The sequence below is a fragment of the Apis cerana genome, linkage group LG14 (assembly GCF_029169275.1).
Source record: "Apis cerana isolate GH-2021 linkage group LG14, AcerK_1.0, whole genome shotgun sequence".
NCBI lineage: Eukaryota > Metazoa > Arthropoda > Insecta > Hymenoptera > Apidae > Apis > Apis cerana.
In genome coordinates this window covers 10,898,849-10,918,849 of record NC_083865.1, presented here as the reverse complement: position 1 = coordinate 10,918,849, position 20,001 = coordinate 10,898,849, and the positions used below count along the sequence as shown (strand labels likewise).

At 34.5% G+C, this 20,001-nt stretch overlaps 6 protein-coding genes and 1 long non-coding RNA gene across 31 annotated transcripts in view; 3 read left to right on the top strand and 4 right to left on the bottom strand.

Annotated features, from left to right (window-relative positions):
• LOC107999904 (ephrin type-B receptor 1-B) overlaps window positions 1-1,271 on the bottom strand; it is a 77,337-nt gene extending 76,066 nt beyond the window's left edge. For 5 of the 24 annotated variants that reach the window (XM_062084920.1, XM_062084910.1, XM_062084913.1 and 2 more), the window contains exon 1: window positions 242-1,267. The gene's annotated coding sequence lies outside the window, so the exon portion shown is untranslated. Of the gene's footprint in view, window positions 1-241 lie in introns of all 24 variants that reach the window. The other 19 variants (XM_062084915.1, XM_062084924.1, XM_062084916.1 and 16 more) reach the window with 7 other exon arrangements.
• Window positions 1,272-2,616: 1,345 nt separating this feature from the next.
• Window positions 2,617-6,999, top strand: LOC133667287 (uncharacterized). The gene is made up of 2 exons (XR_009832632.1): window positions 2,617-4,291; window positions 4,349-6,999. It is a non-coding gene; the product is annotated as an uncharacterized LOC133667287 (long non-coding RNA).
• LOC107999900 (zinc finger protein 346-like) lies at window positions 5,351-8,821 on the bottom strand. Its single transcript, XM_017059959.2, has 8 exons — window positions 8,681-8,821; window positions 7,062-7,490; window positions 6,774-6,847; window positions 6,487-6,636; window positions 6,304-6,398; window positions 5,905-6,215; window positions 5,770-5,838; window positions 5,351-5,686 (listed from the first exon to the last, which is right to left on the bottom strand). The coding sequence occupies exons 1-8, from the start codon at window positions 8,718-8,720 to the stop codon at window positions 5,532-5,534; spliced, it is 1,323 nt and encodes a 440-aa protein (XP_016915448.1). The 5' UTR covers window positions 8,721-8,821; the 3' UTR covers window positions 5,351-5,531.
• Window positions 8,822-9,119: 298 nt separating this feature from the next.
• On the top strand, window positions 9,120-11,015 carry LOC107999901 (UPF0415 protein C7orf25 homolog). Its single transcript, XM_017059960.3, has 4 exons — window positions 9,120-9,269; window positions 9,484-9,922; window positions 10,075-10,628; window positions 10,692-11,015. Exons 1-4 carry the CDS (start codon window positions 9,120-9,122, stop codon window positions 10,776-10,778), a joined length of 1,230 nt encoding a protein of 409 aa, XP_016915449.1. The 3' UTR covers window positions 10,779-11,015.
• Window positions 10,779-11,985, bottom strand: LOC107999903 (tetratricopeptide repeat protein 12-like). 2 transcript variants are annotated; one of them, XM_017059963.3, is made up of 4 exons: window positions 11,706-11,985; window positions 11,450-11,644; window positions 10,992-11,384; window positions 10,779-10,915 (listed from the first exon to the last, which is right to left on the bottom strand). In XM_017059963.3, exons 1-4 carry the CDS (start codon window positions 11,839-11,841, stop codon window positions 10,851-10,853), a joined length of 789 nt encoding a protein of 262 aa, XP_016915452.1. In that variant the 5' UTR covers window positions 11,842-11,985; the 3' UTR covers window positions 10,779-10,850. The 2 variants fall into 2 exon arrangements, with proteins under 2 accessions (XP_016915452.1, XP_016915451.1); XM_017059962.3 differs by having other exon boundaries at window positions 10,909-11,384.
• Window positions 11,984-14,133, bottom strand: LOC107999902 (protein abrupt-like). The gene has a single exon (XM_017059961.3). The coding sequence runs from the start codon at window positions 13,336-13,338 to the stop codon at window positions 12,199-12,201; it is 1,140 nt and encodes a 379-aa protein (XP_016915450.1). The 5' UTR covers window positions 13,339-14,133; the 3' UTR covers window positions 11,984-12,198.
• On the top strand, window positions 14,049-19,649 carry LOC107999908 (uncharacterized). The gene is made up of 3 exons (XM_017059973.3): window positions 14,049-14,493; window positions 16,620-16,844; window positions 17,197-19,649. Exons 1-3 carry the CDS (start codon window positions 14,415-14,417, stop codon window positions 17,376-17,378), a joined length of 486 nt encoding a protein of 161 aa, XP_016915462.1. The 5' UTR covers window positions 14,049-14,414; the 3' UTR covers window positions 17,379-19,649.
• Window positions 19,650-20,001: the final 352 nt, after the last annotated feature.

Below are 20,001 nucleotides of genomic sequence, written 5' to 3'. Positions count from 1 at the left end.
ATCTACGCTCCTGACACAGCATTCTGAGCTTCGACGAATCAATGCCTTTCACTGCGATCGTTAATATCTCGTGTCGCAAGTCGCGAAATAACAAACGCAAAACGAACAGTTCCCCTTATGCTGAGTAGTTTCAAACCGTAAAATAATTTTTCACGTTAAGGATAGATCACGAATGTTAACGCCTCGCTAAATTTTACGAATCGTGAGAATTTTATACGTTGAAACCAAGCGTCGTACTCACCTTACTCGAAACGATGCGTGCCTACTGTAGCTTCACTTTCCGCTTCAAAATTCCACTTTGCGAACGCAGCAGATTTTCGAGACTGTTTTTCTCCAACGTATATTGCGTTCCTCTGCTCGAACTCGTGGCTGGAGGCGATATTCGAGAGGCTCGATTCGATTCACGGACAAAAGGAGAAAACAACCGAAACAGAGCAAGAAGGTGGGGCGAGAGGGGAAACGATACCGCGAAATGTTCCGTGCTCAAAAACGTCGCGACTGGCGTCGACGCAATTCCGTCGTTAAATTGTTTGTCATGGTCGATAGAGGTACACGGACGAAACCAAGCGCCATTTTATCCCGTGCACTCGCGGCAACGCGAAAGGTGGATGGACGGTGCACCGCGGCGACGGTGATGGTATATTCTTCTCTGACAATTCAACCGCGTACCACGTAAAATCGATCCGATTATTCGACTTCTTTCGTCATAAATTGCGTTCGATGTCGTACACGATGCGAACGATATACTCGCACACTCTGGTTCACCACTTTTTTTACACAAGTCACTATGAAACTTTATCGCCGGTTGGAGCACTATGACCTCGTGTGATCGTTTTCGCGAGATACGCGATCCGTTCTGTTTTTCAACTTGCAACACAGTTTTTTATTTACACGCGAATCACTAAATTACGTGTTCCACGCTCATTCGGTGACGGATATCAGTTTTTTTTCTCCGAATAGAGAACGCGAGACTCGCCGCGAGTAGAGCACATCCGTCGCGTACTGCGAGAGAACACGAACTAACGCGGCGAGCCGAAACGAGCCGAGGTCGCTCGGCTAGTTTCACCGAACCGCTATTCGGCCGTTTTACACCAGCGCCGCCACCGGGGCTGCACCCTTACTGTCCATTTTCCTCGATCGCTTCTTTCCATCTAAAATTTTTGTCTCGTTCGCGCTGATCGGTTGTTTCATCGTCCACGTTGCCTCGAATCGATGTCCGATTTTAATCTTCGGCTTCTTAACTCGTACAGACAAAAACTTGTAAACGGATCCACGACTAAGCGGGGTCATTGATTTTTTGAGCCCGTCAAGTGTAAGCCGTGCGCATGCGCAATCATGCCGGCGGTATGACAGCGAGCGTTCTCATACACATCCGCAAAGTTCTGGACTTGAATTCCTGGTGACTTTTATCTACGACACTCGCGACGAAATATCGTTTAAAATTTTTCTTTCGCTCTTTTCTTTTATTTTCTTCCCTCTTTTTCAGAAAATCAATTTGATCTATTCTACTGTCTATTTTAAATATTTATGCTTGTTAATTTATGCGATTTAAAAATTTTTGAAAAATATCGTAATTATCTTGATTCGTCATCTATGCGCTTTTCGATAACACGGATGATATTTGGCAAAAATAAATACACAATATTCAATTATTTCTTCGCAATTTTTTAAAAATTATTTAATTTCACGACAAACTGCGATTTTTCGGAAAATCAGCTACGAATTATCCTCCACCAATCACATGATCCATCGTAATGCAAACTGGGCCATTTCTTGTATTTTGAAATCACATGATCGATTCGAAGTGCACCATGGGTAATTTATTGTATTGGCGCGTTCATCATTGATCATATCATCACTGTCAATTTCTATCATTATTGAATTAAAATCAATGAAATAAAGAATCGTGTTTGATTTTATAATATTATTTACGAAGCTACACATGTAAAAATTGTGACACATATATTTTTAGTGATTATATTGTATTTATATTTACGATATGTTCAAAACGGAACACGTGTAAAAAATCGTGATTTTGTGACTTAGTTCGTGATTTGATTTGACTACTCGTTAAAATATTTTTTAAAGATTCTTAAGAATTAAATATAATCGGAATATATGAAACGAATATTAATATTATACTCGTACTCGATGCTCATAATCGATGCGTTAATGTCAGAAAAGATTACGTGGGAATTAAGCGATATAAAAAAAAAGTATTACCAGCCGATAATGTAAACATTTTTATCTCATCGATCGCGAGATTTCCTCGAATTCATCCAACGTAATTCTACGTTGATTTTCGATGGTAAGTATTTTTTGCAATATTTCTTTCGCTCATGCATAGATATATAACATACAGGTGTTATCGATAAATTTATTGTTTTTAGCGACAATAAGCGATAAGTGACGCAAACAAGTATCTTGTTATACACGATATAAAAAAAATTCGCGCAATCATAAACGAATTATTGGATAGAAAGATAAGAGGGTTAACAGCGTAGGGAAAAATCAAGTGGAAAATGATGAGGATTATTCGCAAAACGAACTTTCGTTGGCGGATAGCGAAGGCGAAACTATCTATCGGCTCGTTGGAAGCCCGGTGACGAGGTAATCGGTCGAACGATCAAGATTCCCTATTCGCCTTTCTCTGTCGCGGCGGTAGAGAGCATGGACGGACGGCTATTTCCGCATGACATCACACCGCCCGCATTTAGGAACACGATTTTCTATTTTCTTGTCGGTCTACATTGGTGGCCCGTGAAGACTTGCAAGGTCAGCCCCACCGAGATGCGCCTGAGAATACTTTTTATTCTCTTTCCTCTCCTTTCCTTTCATCCCGTCTCGCGTTCCTCGCGTCTTCGTCGCGTCAACGGGTAACCTCTTTCTATCGTCTGGTTCGTAAAAACGTCTTATTAAAAAGGGGTGTCGTCGTCTTGCAAAATTTCCACGATTGGACAGCCACGTTGCGAAACACACGTCGCTTTTTTTCTTCAGATAATACAGGCCGGCAATCTGCCCTTCTTGCCCAACGATCTCGCCTAATCGAGAAATAATTGTACGAATTTGTTCGAGGGCTGGCGAACGGGACAGAAAAGAAATCCTTGCATTCTTGTTCGCCTGCTCCTGGTTTTTTCCTTTTTCTTTTTTTTTTTTTTTTCCTTTTTTTTTCTTACCGATTCATTACTCTCAGAACTACAGAACAATGGATTCGGTGAGACAAAGGAGCGGCTGCTCTTGCTTGGCACTAGTACCGTTTCTCGCGTTAACAGAGTTAGCCGTTCGTTTGCGGAATTAGAAATGAAGGCTCGCGTGAAAATTCGCGAGGCTGGCTCGCGAGGGGCGGCACGGAATTACCGGAATCGGAATTTAATTTCCATCTCATCGCAAAGCCTTTTCTTTTTTTTATCACGATCTATGCATAAACATTAGAAACTTTTTAAAAAAAACGAATATATAGACAAATTGACGTCTGTGTTCGAATCAGTGTTCATTATCCGAGAGGCGTTTATTCATCGACCTATGTCTTGCTAATAACACGGATCCACGTAATCACGGAAGAGGATTTCTGCGTGAATAGTTGCATAATCATCGATCATAAGCTTTATACGTTCTCAGTCTACATTACACGTCCCGTAATGTACGCGTATGTCATAGTGAATTTTATCGTTTTTGAGGAGAACTGTTACGCTTGGATGAAAAAAAAGATAATTGTTCGTTATCTCTGGTGAGACAATTTTCTGCTTTATCTTTAATTGGAGTCGAAGGCCCAAAGCCCGATCATTTGCTCTCGTTTATCGCGTGATTCTGTCATGTCAGTGTCGGCAATTTCAGAAAGAAAGGGCGACTCATAGTTTGAGTTCTCAGAGTTCTGAGAAATTCTCTCCAGTCATCGGGAAGAATTTCATCGAATATCTAAACGGACGGGCGATGATTAATAAGTTTTTATGGGCATTATATCCGATCGCGTGACAAATCGATTTCCGTTCTACGTTCTTATCGCGTTCGAGTGTTACCTTTGTCTCACGAATCGACTTCCGTTCGTCGTCTTCGCTGGAAATTTTTAACATCCCCTGTGCTTACGTTGCATAAAATCAGCATTTCGGCTCTTCCCCATCGCCGAGAATAGAAAGAAATAATAGCGCGTAGGTGTGTGCACGACGGCTGAGAAGATGGAAAAGGGATTTCGGTGACGTGGAGGAGCACAGCAGAGAGGAATAAAAAAAAGAAAGGAAGGAAGGAGACACTTGGAACACGTAGAATCAGGGGTCATAAAAATCCGGAGGAGCAGGTATAAACCAACGATCGAACAAGTGCGAGGATGATCCTAATCTCTGGACATTGGTAGGTAGAGTAGCAGGAGTTTCGAGAGATGGAAATCTAAGAGGGAGCGTTAGAAGAGGATGGTGAGACGAGGAAATTGCCGTGAATTTGTTGGAAAATCGGGCGGCAATGCAAATTTCGCAAGAACAAGAGGGGAGGGAGCTGCTTTCCTTCGTAAGAATTTCCACGTACAAGAGATTTATGCACTGGCTACAGTCTTTGGTCTCTCCCTCTTAATAATTTCAAGCTGGTTCGATATTTCTTAAAGAGGCGACTGTCACGAACGGCGACTAATTTCATTCTTTTGAAAAATTCCCTTCTGCTTCACACCCGGTATCGTTATACCCGTTTCCGAAAGACATAGGTAAGAACGTAAAGACAGGAGCTTTTACGTTTCTTCTTGCCATTTTTGGGTACGGTGAATGTAGCTCCAGGGTTTCTCGTTCGTTGATTCATGCTTTACACCGACATTTTTATTTGGTTGGTCACCGCTGTCAAAAGATATATTCGTCGTGGGGAAGTGACAGTAAAAACAGGCTGAAAACGTTAATCCGTCATACGTGTCTTAGGAGGTAATTAATAGAGGAGGGTTCGGTATGGCTGGTTCGGTCGGTCATAAATTTTGTGGAAGGTCGGGAATGAACGACGCATAAATTTCAGTTGGACGGGGCAAACGCGTGCTGGTAGAAGCGCGCGTGATTTCGCGAATTGAACGGCGGGGAGCGTTCGAGTTAATGGTTTCGTAATTGAATAAATGTGGGCGATTAGTCGCGTAGCCTAACCGAGGCGGTTAACGAGCCACCATCCATAATAACCGTTCGTCTCTGCTAAAAATCGAATTTAGAGTTAATCGGTAGACTTAATTTAAATATCGCTCGCGCACTAACAGACTTATCTTTCCCATCAGACACGCGAAGATCCGATCTATCTTCGCATCAATTTATAATTTTCGTTTATAGCCTCGCGGCCATCTCGGAGGATCCGAAGAGGTTTCTGAAAAAGGAAAAACTGTCGTCGACGCTAGATCTATATCGAACAAGAGTTTTATTTCTTATCTTTAGGCACAGATCGTCGCACGTTGCCTCGATACAACGACAAAACATCTGCTTGATCAAAAAATGAGAGAAAAGTTTTCAGTGAAAACAATGGACAGAAGACGAAGAAGTAACGTGCGTAGATAGCACGCGCGCGTGCGATGCCGCCAGGGCTTATTTCTTCTTGAATCTAGCTTTCTTCGACACCACCACCGCGTTAGAGGGAGACTTCGGGTTCGACTGATTCTTGTGCTTTTTGCTCTCCACGTGTTGAGCAAACGTACTCTCGGAATTTAACGACAGGTTGCACGGCGCGCAATAATACTGGCCTGCAAACAGAACGGCAATTGACAGGCGACTGGATAGACACTTTTAAACTAAGAGAAGAGAAGTCGAAACCTGGTCTCGTTACCTGATGGCGTTCGGTAAATAGAATAATCTATAGGTCCAGGAGTGGCGGGTATCGCTTCGCTCTCGGTTGCTGAAAAATCCAATAGGGCGAATATTATTTATCGGGATAAGAGGCGAGTGTACGTGGAATCCTTACCAGGCTCGGGAACGGGTAATCCATTCAACCTAAGCATTCTCAAATGCCTGGCGCCACGCTTGTGCGTTTCCAATTGGTCCTGCCGATTAGCGGAAACCCCACACAGATCGCAACGCAATGGCGTTGGATAAGGAGGTGGTGTGTAGATGGACCCCGTTCCTGGTGTGGGTACCGTATTGGTACCGTCAGGTACCAGCACCGGCTGTGCCGGTGCAGATTGCACTTCTGCCTGAAAAGCCATTCCTATCCCGAATCGGCCGGTGGGATCTATTTGACTGTACTGATTTTGATTTTGCGACTTCTTCGACGGCCTGTAGAATTCAACGCTCTGCTATGACGATCTCGGCTGACACAGCTATCTTTCTAAGAATAATTAGGGACAAGTATACATCTCTGTACCTCGCACGACGTCCCCCGTTTACTGCTCTAATATGTTTTTTACCGGCATAGTGTTGCGTCGCATCCGTTTGCGACGTGAACCACGTTTTACATATCTGCAAAAAAATTAAATGCCATTCGATACCATCTTCACCCCCACTCCCCCTCCTCAGTCCCCCCTCTCATTAATATTTACAATCTTACATCACAATAATTTTGCCAATCGCTGGTCGTACTACTGACTTGGCCGTCTTCGGTTTTCTGTTTCTTTACGCTTTGGTTCAGAAACATCGATACTTTTTTCTGATGCGGCTTTCCATCGTAATGTAACTTAGCTTGCAACGTCGAGTTCATCTGAAATTCGTTTACTTTTTTCAGCGATGCGGATTTCGTTGGAGGCTTTGGTTAAAATACGTGTTAAATATTATAATATTCATAATATAAGGATGTTTCGTATATTTTTATTATCGGATAAAGTAATCGAGGCTTACAACTGCATTGCACAGATCGCATTTCAGCGGTTTCATTAATGCTGACAGTTCCCTCTGGGCGCTTGCAACTTTCTCTACGAAATAGAAACATAAATCAATCTTTAATAAATTTCTACTCTCTTTGCTATTCGAAATCTGATTTCTTAACGATAATTTTATATAGATATAGAGTTGGTAATCAACGAAAAAAAAAAGAAAAAAAATATATATAAATTCTAAAATAAAATATATATATATTGCATTTGTTTCTCATAATAAAAAAAAAAAAATGAAACGTTCTTTAATTACCAGCATCTTGCGCAGGATCGATGAACTCGTTCTTGCGTTTGTAATATTTGTTCTTAGCTTTGTTGGAAACTGATATCGTAGGTGATGCGATCGCCGCAGCTGTTGTCTTGTAGGTCGTGTCGTACCATCGTGCATAAAGATCGGAAGTGTCCGCGTCTGTAGGTATCCACCAGGGAGTAGTTGGTTGTCCAGGTGTTTGTGTTTGCATCGCTGGATGCATGATATATGGTGTTGGCACAGGAAGGTTTGGAAACGCCGTAGCTGCTGCTTCAATTGTTAGATTTCCCGCTGTTTCGCAGGTCGATAAACCGGTCGTTGTCGCTTCTATCGTTACCGGTTGTTGTTCCGTCGTAATTGGCAAATTGTTGCTTTTCGAAGTTATGATTGGTGGTGGGGGTGGTGGAGGTGGCGGTAGAAAACATTCTAATCCTATATATACGAATGAAAAATATATTTTAAATATATTAGATAATAATAATAATTATTATATGTGATATATGTAAAAAAGAAAATATTTTTTTAACGTTAGATTTATGATATTAATGGAATTCCTTCTATTTAAATTTAACGTATAAACGTATGAATAAAAGTTAAAAAATAATAATAATAAAATATAAAGAAAATGTATATTGATATAATTTATTTGAAGACCGGATTTAATCGAGTATAATGTCGAATAAATTTGCAAATATAAAAGTCGTAATATTAATCATTTTTAGTTGTAATGTATATTTTTCATGTGGTTAGAAACAACTGTGAATTTCGTTTATCGACTGTATGTATTTTGCCCAGTGATTTAGGATTAAGAAAATTATTTTAGTTTGCACGATTAATTTTCCGAAATAACGAAATGATCGTAATTATTGTAAATAATAATGTATTCAATAATGTACTCAAAAATTTGACGAAAAAATTACGCAAAAAAGATGAAAAGAATAATAATGAAAATCAATGTTTATATATTAGCAAAATATTATATATAAAAGATAAAGATATGACTGTTTACATGTTATGTTTACATGTTACTACATCCGATAATTTATACGCATAATCCCTTTACATTTATATCTTCATTTAATTTATTAGTATTCTACTCTAATTCGATATAAAAAAACTTAATTTTGGTAACAAAATTGACAAACAATTATTACATCATTGTGTCAGTATATATATTTGTTATTTTATATTTTAAGTCATCAGCTGATTTAAATATTCAAATATTGAATGAAATTTGACAGTAAACGTAAAAATATCTTATGATTAAAGTACTTTCTTATTTTATTTATTTAACATTGGACGTAACATGTGCATGCTTTAAGTAATTGTTTTGATAATTGATTGATATAGGCATATCAAAAGTTATATCCGGTTATTTCTAACAGACTCCATTACGACTACATACAGTATATTTACACTTGCGGCGGTACTGTTCCATTTATAAAAAATATTTTTTCATATATATATTAATAACAATATTATAAATGATTTTTCAATGATCGATGTGTTTGGAAGATTCAGGAGTTTGCATATTTTCGACACACTAGATTCACTAGAATATACATATGTCTCTAACAACGTGAATCAATGAAGAAAATTCTTTCCTAGGAATAGAAACTTACCCGGTACTTCTGGATTTTCGATGATCTTTGCACTAGACATTTTTTTTAACTTAAATACCGTGATATTCTCTATTATTGTCAGAGGAATCTTGACGGTGCGCGGTAATTACGGCACGATAAGGTTGTTTTCGTTCGATTTACACTCGCGAATTAGTTTTCTGCCTATAGTTTTACATTTCGCACGATTCGTTGGAATATGGTATCATTACGATTTATGAATTATGTTTGACTGTCAATTATTCAGTGAAATATAAAAGTTTGTGAGGTTAATAGACGAGTTTGACAAGCGACCCGTCGACATTACGCGATATTGAACTGTAATGCAAGATGGCTGCTAACACTACGTTCGTCGATCGTGAACTATTCAAAATTATTAGAATTACTACAAAAAATACAATTTCTCATGGCCAACTTGTCGAAAATCGTTTAATGTTAAAGGATGGAGGAAAAGGGTGAACTTTTAACATGTCTCGGAGAAAAAATAAACAGTGGCAAAGCCACGATAGATCGACTGAAACTTGTAGGAAAGATTGATGGGATTGAAAAACTTATACGAAAGATTCAACAAGAAATTAGATTCTTAGAAAAGGTATGTTTTTTAAATTACAAGTCAAAACTACAAACATCATATATCTACATTTCCTTCACGATATTAGGCATATATTATAACTTATATAAGTTATGAAACATTTCACTCTATTTTTTTCTATTAATTTTATGTTTAAGTACAAAAAATTGTACAATTGTTACATACTTTTCTATTAAAAGGATCAGGATTATAACTATATGCTATTCTCATAAAGGTACAATCCACAGGGAATGTAAAGAAGGAACATTTACAAAGCACAAATCTGATTCATTTGAATGCAATTGTAGCACGACTCTTTTGTGCTAATGAACCCATCAATGTTATGAAACCTTTTAAATATCAAAAATCACGTTTAGAAGTAGATATTGTATGTAATGGAGGTGCATCATGGATAAAAGTTATTGCTAGAAATGCTAGAGCTCTTACAATGATTTCAATGGGTAATGGAGAATATGGGCAAAAATCTGTGCTTGATCAAGCAATGAGTTACTTACAATGTGCAAAATGCTATCCACATTTGTATAGGCCACCTGACATTATATTTCATTTTGCTTATGGTATAGAAATTCCATTAGCTAAACGTTTGGAACACATGGGAATAATTGTTGAAGGGGATAAAATACAATGTGAAGATGTAAAAATAGATGTATATGGTATATATTTTTTTAATACGATGAATATATGAATATGTATGATATATGTGTATATATATATGTATATATATACATATATATATATATATATATATATATATAAAAATTAACAAATCATATTTACGGTTATATCTATATTCTTCTGGAGGTAGATAGCGAGGACAAAATTTCTACATGGCTATATTCATTAGAATCTACTGAGGAATCTTGGGATGATTATAAAAAAAATATAAATTCAGATTTAAATACTCTAAACACATCTTCTCTTAAAACTGAAATAAAGATTCTTAACTTGGATGTATCAACTTTATTGGCATATGTGACAAATATGACCAATGGATATGATCATTTTATTTATCGGGAACCGTTACTCACTCAACAAGCAGAAATGGAGAGAAAATATCCAGTTAAACCAATTTTAGAGAATTTGTTCAAAGGCAAAGAATTAATTGTTTGTCAAACTGCTTATGAAAATTTTATGAATATTATAGATGTCATTGGTGGACCTAAAGAGACTCTTAGAGCAAAAGAATTATTAAATAAAGTTCAGATTGTTAATGACATACCAACAGGCAGAATAATGGAAAAGTTAAATTTAGGTGGTAAAATTAAAGACAGATCTAGATTAGTTTTTGCAACAGGAGAACATATGAAAAGCATTACAGTATCTGCAAATGAGGGATTTGTTAGAGCAGCACGTATGCAGGTATAAGTATTTGTACTATAAAATATGGCAAATTTAAATAATTCTAGTAATAAATTCTTTCAGGGTATTGAATGTACAGTCTTTTTGCATGAACCTAGATCTCTTTCAGAGATTAAAGAAGGTTATGCGACAAAAATAGGTCCATCTTGACACCAGTTAAATGCATTTTAAATTATTGCAAAAGAAATATTCATACTGCATAAGAAATATTTCTATTGTTTACTAATTAATATTATTAACAGATGAAGCTTGATATTTAAAGCGCATTTCCAAACTTTCTTCAAATTCTGTAACAATAAATTAAATAAAAATTTAGAATTGTGATAGAAATATTTTCAATGTAAAAAAACATCAACAAAGTACCATTAATAAAATTCGTTAAATGTGGATTTCTTTCTTTTGCTAACAGAATATATTCTTTGTATTTCGTTTCATCTCCGAGTTGTTTATAACACTTAGCACTATTTAATAGGGCTTTCAAGTTCGTGTTATTAACTTTTAATGCCCATTCGCAATCACTTAAGGCTTTCTCGAATAATCCAAGCTGAATATATGACAAAGCCCTGTTATTCCATAATACGGTTGAATCTTTTCGCTGTTCTAGCGCTTTACTATAATATGTTACCGCTTTCTCGTAATTTTTTTCCTTAAATGCCCCGTTACCAATTGTTTTCAGTGTTTCCGCTCGTTCATTTCTAATCTTTCTATTTTCCGCCCTTTCTTTTGCATCTTTTTCTACGCTTTTCATAAACGCTTCTAAATATAAATAAAGCATTAATTAATATATAGGAATACAGAAGACAAAAATTATTACTTGATACCTTTGGACATTTCTTCATTAGTAGAGCTTTTGTTAATTGAACATTTATTAATCACTGTACGATTCATTTTTATTTTTAATTCAGTATCATCGCAAATAATATTTTCCGATCGTCCATCCAAAATTTCATCTGCCAATATTTGTCCATGTTCTTGTTCTTCAGGATTGGAAGATGCCAATTTTTTCACAATTTTTTCTTAAAAAATTACAATAAATCGAAAATTATGTTTATAATCAAAATAAGAAATAATACTTACCAACTTCGGTAACTCGATGCATAAAGTTCTGAAATTCTTCCTCAGTTACATGTTTATCAACTGATAAATTATCCATAATTTGTTGCCCTTCTGTTATTTTGTTTTTTAATATATCATGATCTTCTGTTTTATCCATTTTATATTATATAAATATTTTTTTTATACAAGATTGATCTAACTATATTTGAGACTAACTGTGAAAGGTTTCCATAGAAACATATAACATGGTAACATAAATATGTATCAAATGGGTTAAGTGATTAAATAAGCATGAAACATTTATTTTGAATTGATTTATTATAAAATGAACAAGATCATGTAAGAAAGTAACAAGTATGATAGTGAATTATGGTTAATTTATATATATTGAAATTTTGCAGCTTTTTTGGTTAAAAAAGATTTATAATCACAAAAAAGTTTTATTCAGTCTAAGTGTTATATTCAAAGCAATATATATCAATAATTTCAATTTTAAAACACAGTGTTTTATGTATTAACCATTAGATCCTTTTCTTGGAGGATATTCCGAAAGTGTTCCTGCATTATAATACGTTTGTTCCACATTTGTGACAGGAAAAATTTGAGAAGAACCCATAATAGTATCTGAACTTTCATTTTCTATTTCTTCAACTTCAAGAGGATCCATATCTGCATCTTCTTCCATTTCAAATATATCCACCTCGTCTTTTATGTAAACTGCACACTTCATCGATTCATTGCTTTCCGAATTAGTCCTTTGTTTTCTTCTGTCTAAAGGTTCATTCCTCTGAAACTCTTGATTAGTTGCAGATGGTTTTCCAGCTGTAATTTCAACTTCATCCATAATACATAATTTTTTCAAAGGTAAAGATTTATCCTTTGATATAGCAGATAAAACACGAGGCCAACTAATAACAGATTCAGAGGATTCTTTTCTTTTTTGAGGCGGTGGGTTGGAAATTCCTCTACTAGTACTTGGCATATCATTAATGTCTACAATACTGATTCCAGATTTTCCTGTATCTAAACATTGACTTAATAAATTAATATTAGCCTCTTCATTTTTCTTAGTAACCTCTAGTGGAACTTTATTTCCACTTTTATGAAGGTGAGTAGATGAAGTAAATTTTGTTTGATTGTTAGTTTTAGTTTGTGATCTAATATTAGAATCATGATCAGGTACTGTTTTGGTAGGTAGACTCTTTGTTTCTTCGATTTTTAAACGAGATACTGTAGTTGTTTTCCTGGATGTATCATGAGATGCGTTATTCGATTCTCCTACCAAAACGGAAGTTTTAATATGTCGTAATCCAGTGACTTCCAAAATTTCGGCCAACTTTAACAACCTTCTAACCTCACTTTGAACCACTTGTATTTCACCGCAGTACATAAAATTGACGATAGTCTTGAGATCGTCTGCTTCAATATCGTGAAGAATAATCATAGGATGAGGATGATCGTTGGCAACTAGTAAACGACGGAAAAATGAGCTCGAATTAGCCAATACCATTTTATGACATTTTATAATTGTCCCATCTTTGCATACTAAAGAAAGATCTACAAACTGTTGCTTCTCATAGCATGTATCGAGAGAAACCGCCAAATGCGATGGAAAACTGTGCCACTTTAAACTTAACACTGTTTCTTCCTTCATTTTGAATATTGTAATTGATAGCTTTCAATTCTATCTACGACTAACAGTATACGACTTTCGTTTATAACAACACACTCGCCATGACACGTGCCGCTGTCATCGCAACTGTTTTAAACGGCTGTGCATTCCAATAGAGAAAATATCTTTCAACGTGTAAAAAATGAATTCGAAATAACATAGCATCAAATTATGCGATTAACCAAAAACACATTTCATATAATATATTTAAAAATATTCTACGAATATTATATTTTTTGGGTTAAGTAAAGATTCTACTTTTTAAAAATAATCTGTAGAAATCGATCTTTCTAGTTAGATGACGAAATTATCTACATTCTAGAAGATACGAAATATACTTTTACTTGATCTAAAAATATCTATTTGTCACAAATTCAGAATAGTGTCAAAAAGATTTTTAAGATTACGATTGATCGTCATTTTTATTTGTTTGCAATATCATTTTTAAATTAAGAAATTTAAAAAAAAATTAAAAAAAAGAAACATATCGAATACAATTTTTCATTATGTTTAATCATGCATTGCATAATTTTTTTCATTAATTAAAAATTGTTTAAATTAATGGAAAAATGGATTTAAATAATTTTCACATGAAATTGAATTTTGAATATCGCGCCAAATAGCAAAGCGCCTATTCTATGACGCCATCTTGTGCTCGATATGTCTCGATATGTGATGCGATTGTCGATGTCAATTGAGTTCGATAATTGCAAATGGTCGTTTAATAACAGATGATTGAACGCATTCTGCGGCGCGGTCTAGCATTTATCTGTCAAAACTGGTGACGGCCGGCCGATCGGCGATGAGCCGGCATACGTGTGCCTGTTGATTGTTTCGTGCTAAAGTTTTAGGTTATCTACGCAAATATTTTAATAAAATACGTGTGTGTATATTTGTGCATTTAACATTACGTTTTCCGAGTGGCATAAACGCGTCGATCGTAAATATTCTTTAAATAATTGCGTCCATTATTATGTGATCGTGAATTGGGAACGAAGTACACATAGAGAGAAAGACAAAGAGAGAGCGACAACACGAGAAGGAAAAAACAAAGGAAAATGCAAAACATTCGAGTCTATGTTTTCTGTTATCTCATCGTGGCAATACTTTTTCTAACGCCATTCAATTACGCTTCAGGTAAGCATGGATTCTGAGAAATAATTTGTAGTTTAATAGAATAAATCAAGTGTCTCTGTACCAAGCGAAGCCAAAATTAGTTGGTTTAATCGAACCATTGGGGTCACCCCTGTAAGGCCACAATAGTCTTCTTCCGCTTTTTCTCCATCACTCTCTCTACCCCCCTCTCTCTCTCTCTCTCTCTCTCTCTCTCTCTCTCTCTCTCTCTCTCTCTCTCTATTTCTTTCTAATTTCTTTTTGGTCCAACTATTCGTGCGTTTCTTTCTCTCTTGATGCTTGTGGTCAATCAAATTAAGTTCCCTTAATTATGTATTTTTATTTCGATAGTATTTCATTTCGCTCATCGTTTCTCTCTTGATTTATTTATTCATACTCCATGTTTCAAACCACAATTACTATATATTCTGTCTCAATGGAAGATAAATGCTTAATGTTTCACGTAGGAAACGCTCGTTATCGCACAATCAATTTGATTCGATTATTCGGTAATTGATACATAACACGATATTTTTGTAGTAATTGTACGTTTAGTTATTCTTTCTGTCAAGAAATTTCCATGAATATATAAATGAATTATGTAACGAAAGTTATCTTTTTGAATCGCGATGAATATGTATGATATTTTTGCAAAATTTCCTGAAAAAATTCCTCATCAGTATTTGGTCATAACGAAGAAGATGAGTCAATGTGATAATAAAGTCCATGCGTAGCGTTTAACGCTATTTAACATCAGTACGAGTATTGGTAGCTTTACTAAACCAGTACTAGAGTAATACCAGTATTTATATCAGAATCAGTACCGCCTGTTTTCATTCTTCATTAACGAATGGTGTACGATAAATAAAACGTATCACGAATACATTCGATTCAAAATATCATTTTATATTTCGCAATCCATTTTATAGGAAATAATTAACGTGCAGTTAACGTATTAACACATTAACTTTATAACCATAATTAACTTTGCAAATGAATAATGTTGCGCGATAATTCCGTTAGTCATTCTATAGTGCTCTTTTCCAATGTAATTTATTTTATGAAAGATACGATTATCCATAGCTACGATGAATTCTTTCTTTATATTGCATTTTTATATATGACATACGTAAAATACACAATTTTGTAATCAATCTAAGTATAAGTCAAGGACTCTAGCACATATATAGATGATTAAATAATATTTTTCGATTGTCTCATTCCTGATTTTTATCTTCTGAATAGAAATGCGAATGCATGACGTAGAATTAGAATAAAAGGTCTCATTGTTTGATTGACCTATGAATTCTGTGTTGTTATCATGGAAAAGTTCATTGACACGTATTAATGGTATAAATTAATTGCGGAAAGCTGAATGTGATATTTCGAGTCGAGTTGCAAATGTTTCTAATCTCTTGAATATTCATTTATTTGAAATCGTTCCAAATATCGTTATTATTATTATTAATATTATTATTATTACTATTATTATTGTTATTATTACTATTATTTCAGCATCGCATGATAACAGCTTATCGAGTTTATACAATACTATACGATTTAAATCAAAAGAAAGTCTGTTAATTTGGTTTATTTAACATCGGTATAGTTAACCTCTATATTTTAACTGATAAAATTCGTCTCAATTAAATGATTCAACCAATTTCAACTCGTACAGTGTCGATAGAGTCGCAATGATACATCACTCTTCAACCGCTCTCTGTCTTTTATACAAAGAAAATTAAAAAAATAATTCTGATTGTCGAGTAATTGTGATAGATATAGAATATAATAACAATAAATTTTCAGTTGATAACGATCATCCATTAAAATGATAAGATATGTGTTTTTTCATACATTATACGTTGGTCGAATTAAAATTGATAAAGATATACGCATGATATTTTTTAACGTTAGAATGCTCAAAATGTTTATCGCAATCCATTAAAGACTTTATTATCTTCATTGTCATTCGCCTATCGTGAATCGTATTAACCTTTGTTTAGGTGAATTAACTCGGAAAGCTTTTTGTATTCCTTTCTTTCAATTCGTCCAATCTTTGTAACGCGTTACATTGAATCTTCTTCGTATATATAACATTAATTTCGACGTAACGTCCGGATTCTGATTAATTTGTATTGTGTATTCAGATTTTTCTGCAGGAAATGTCACAAATCAAACCAAACAATGCGATACCCAAAAGATGGAGAATCAATGCGATGAAAATGAAAGATGCTTTCAAAATTCGAAAGGAGAAAAAGCATATTGCAAATGCAAGATAGGTTACGATCTGGAGAAAGGCCGATGCGTCCAGGTTACAATTACTACGGTTGCTAGTGTAACTGATCAACCAAACGTCATGGCCAATTCAGGAGGTATATACACGCAATATAATTACAAATATTATCGTGTTTCTCTGTATATAAATCATCCCAAATCATTATTCGTATTTACTATTTATAGAAATTAAACAATTCTATAAGACAGAATTAAATTTTGCTAAACTAAAGGATCGTAGAAAAAATTTTCCACGATATATATTTTTATCATAACTGTTTTCTTTAATTCATAATACGATACTATTAATTTATCATATAAATTACTCATACGATAACGATATCATTGTATCATTATATTACTATCGTAAAAAAGAGATTGGTTACGTAAGACGTGCTACGATTATTCTGACAAAAATTGCTGACAAAATTCTGTTTGAATTTTATTTAGGTAATTCTGTAGCCGCTGGCTTGTTAATACCAACTTTTCTCGTAGTAATAAGCGTATTACTGTATTTTGTCGCGAGGCGATATAAATGGTTACAACGAGTTCGACAGCTTCGTCCAAACCATTATGGTAATGTCCTAGTCACAAGAGACGACGATGACGATGACGATCCACCTATAGCGTAAGCAGACATCTAACAATAATAATGGAATAATTAATATGTGTGCCGTGTACAAAGTGCGAAAGTTTTTATCAGAAACACGAACTTTAACAGAGAAACGCTCAGTTACACAATTCATAATTTTAAAGCGACACAAGCTTTAAGTTACCGCTGCGCGTAAACGGATCGTCTTACCGAATAACCGCAAGAAAACAAAAGAAAAAAGTAGTTCATGTTCAATTTCTTCATCTTTATATGGATGGCTTGCAAGAAAATTTCAATCGATCTCTTTGTTCATTATCAATAATCGATAATTAACCACTTGTGTATCTTTGTGCAGATTTCGATACGAATTTTTTTCGTAGATTGGACCGTCGCACACGAAAGTCTTCTCTTGAAGCTTGATACGCTTAGGGAACAATATTGTGTAACTCTGTGTACATATAAAGAAGAGGTTTAGATACATGATATACATAACATATCGTCGAACTGAAATAAGAGGCTAAATGTAAACGAGTGTTAGTGTAAGTAGATGTATTTTATACCGATAAGCGAAACGTTAATTGATCTTTTTTTTTTTTTTTTTCTCTCTCTCTCTCTCCTTTTTAGCCGTAGATGAATAATGGTGATGAATCGTCATTGATCTTATTGATAGCGTTAATAAAAATTGCAATAATTAAATTAATATTTATACTCTTCAAAATTTTCTCCTATCCAAATAATTTTTATAGAAGCAATAAAAATCATGCATGAAAGTATTACTACTTACACGATCACCATTCTATGTTTATGTGCGATGGTTGCGGGATAACTGACTGCGTCTTTTTTTTTTTTTTTTTCCGATAGTTTTTAAGATTAAGATTAACGTATCGAGAACATAATTTTTTACAATGATATTAAAAAGCTGGTCAGTAAACTTTACATCTTATTAATATCTTGTATAAAATCGATGATTATCAATCCATATTTCACCGTAATGTAAAATTTAGATCGAATTATCCACATTCTCAATGATATTGTAATTTTAATCGTGCAATGCAAAATTTATCCATGTGACGCGATCGATATCGATGCGATCCTAGATCCTATATATTTTTTTAACGCGCAAGAGCTCCTTTTTATTATTTCTTAGATTCGAAAATTTGAGAATCGACGATACATCCATCGATCGCAGCATCGGAATCGTGTCGCGTGTATAAATTTATATATCGTTTTCTCTTAATGTCTTGTTCTTTTCAAGGATAACTTTCCACAAAACAAACAATGTAACCTTACCAAAGAGCGAATCTCTAAATTAATAACCCGTTTAGGAATAATAACTCGGAGAAACTTTTCCTATTGTACCTCTATAAATCTATAAATATAATTAATTATATAATTAATTAATTAAATTAGTTAAATCGTTACGTATAAATAATAATAAATTTTCTAATACGTAAGTTTCCTGCAATAAAATTGGTGGTAATAATTATCACACGGATTCGAATTCGACGAGAAATAAAAATATTTTTGCTCAAGATGAATTAATTGATATTTTGTACAAAGGAGTTAACTTTTTAAATTGCAAGACGTATAGAGTAGACCATTTGCACTCATACCAAAACAACATTTTTTTTTATCGTGCTCGGTATTGTTTTTGTAATATATAATAAAATTTGTAAATAAGTTTCCGCCATTCCGCGGGTGCGTAATCTTGCCAGCCAATCACTCTCTTTCCTATAGTATGTAATCGCAAGAAGAAAATTTACATATATAAATTATAATTCCTAAGAAAAAGGAGAGCCTCCACTCGCGAAAGATGATTGGGACGTATATATTTGCGAGATATATATATACATACACACACATATATATATATATAAAAATATATATATATATAAATATATATTATTTAACCTATTCTTGTACTCTATCATTTTTGTACAGAGCTACGAACTAGAAGTTAATCAGGGCAATTTAATCGGTGCTCGAAACATCAATTCTGATTCGTTAGGCCGCTCGACATCGCGAGAGGAGATTTAATATTTTTATAGTTCGCGAGTACAAATTAAAACGGTGCGACTGGTACTAGCGAATTATCGTTTTTAATTTTGTATCGTCGAAATTTTTCTGGTAATTTGCGATACAATTAATAGACAACACGACAATGGCACCGTTCTTTTCACTTGTTACGACACGTGTAATTAGGCTACACTCAAGCTACATGCAGTTTAGAAGAATTCGACTGACTGTAATTATTGTTACCGTTTTTTGATCGTAGCCATGTTTGCGTAAAAAAAAAAAAAAAAAAAAAGAAGCACGGACAATCTCGAATTACGATTGTTGCAACATAATTGAAAATTAAGGCGCATGAAGAAGAAAATTCTTCTTGTATACAAGCAATCTTAATTCATCTTTCCATAGCTATGTAGTAATGATGATTTATTTTGCGTGGACGTGGCTCTAATCGGATTGTAAATTTTATTCTGTGATGTATTTTTCGTTGTTGACACGATTCTCTTGGCACAATTCTTTAGGAATAATATTTACTCGATTGCAAGAACGTGCCGTTTTTCCTGTTCTTCGACATTGTACGTATATATATGTATATATATATATATAGATATCTGTGTTTAGATACAAAATTTAAAAAGAAATTTTATCCTTTT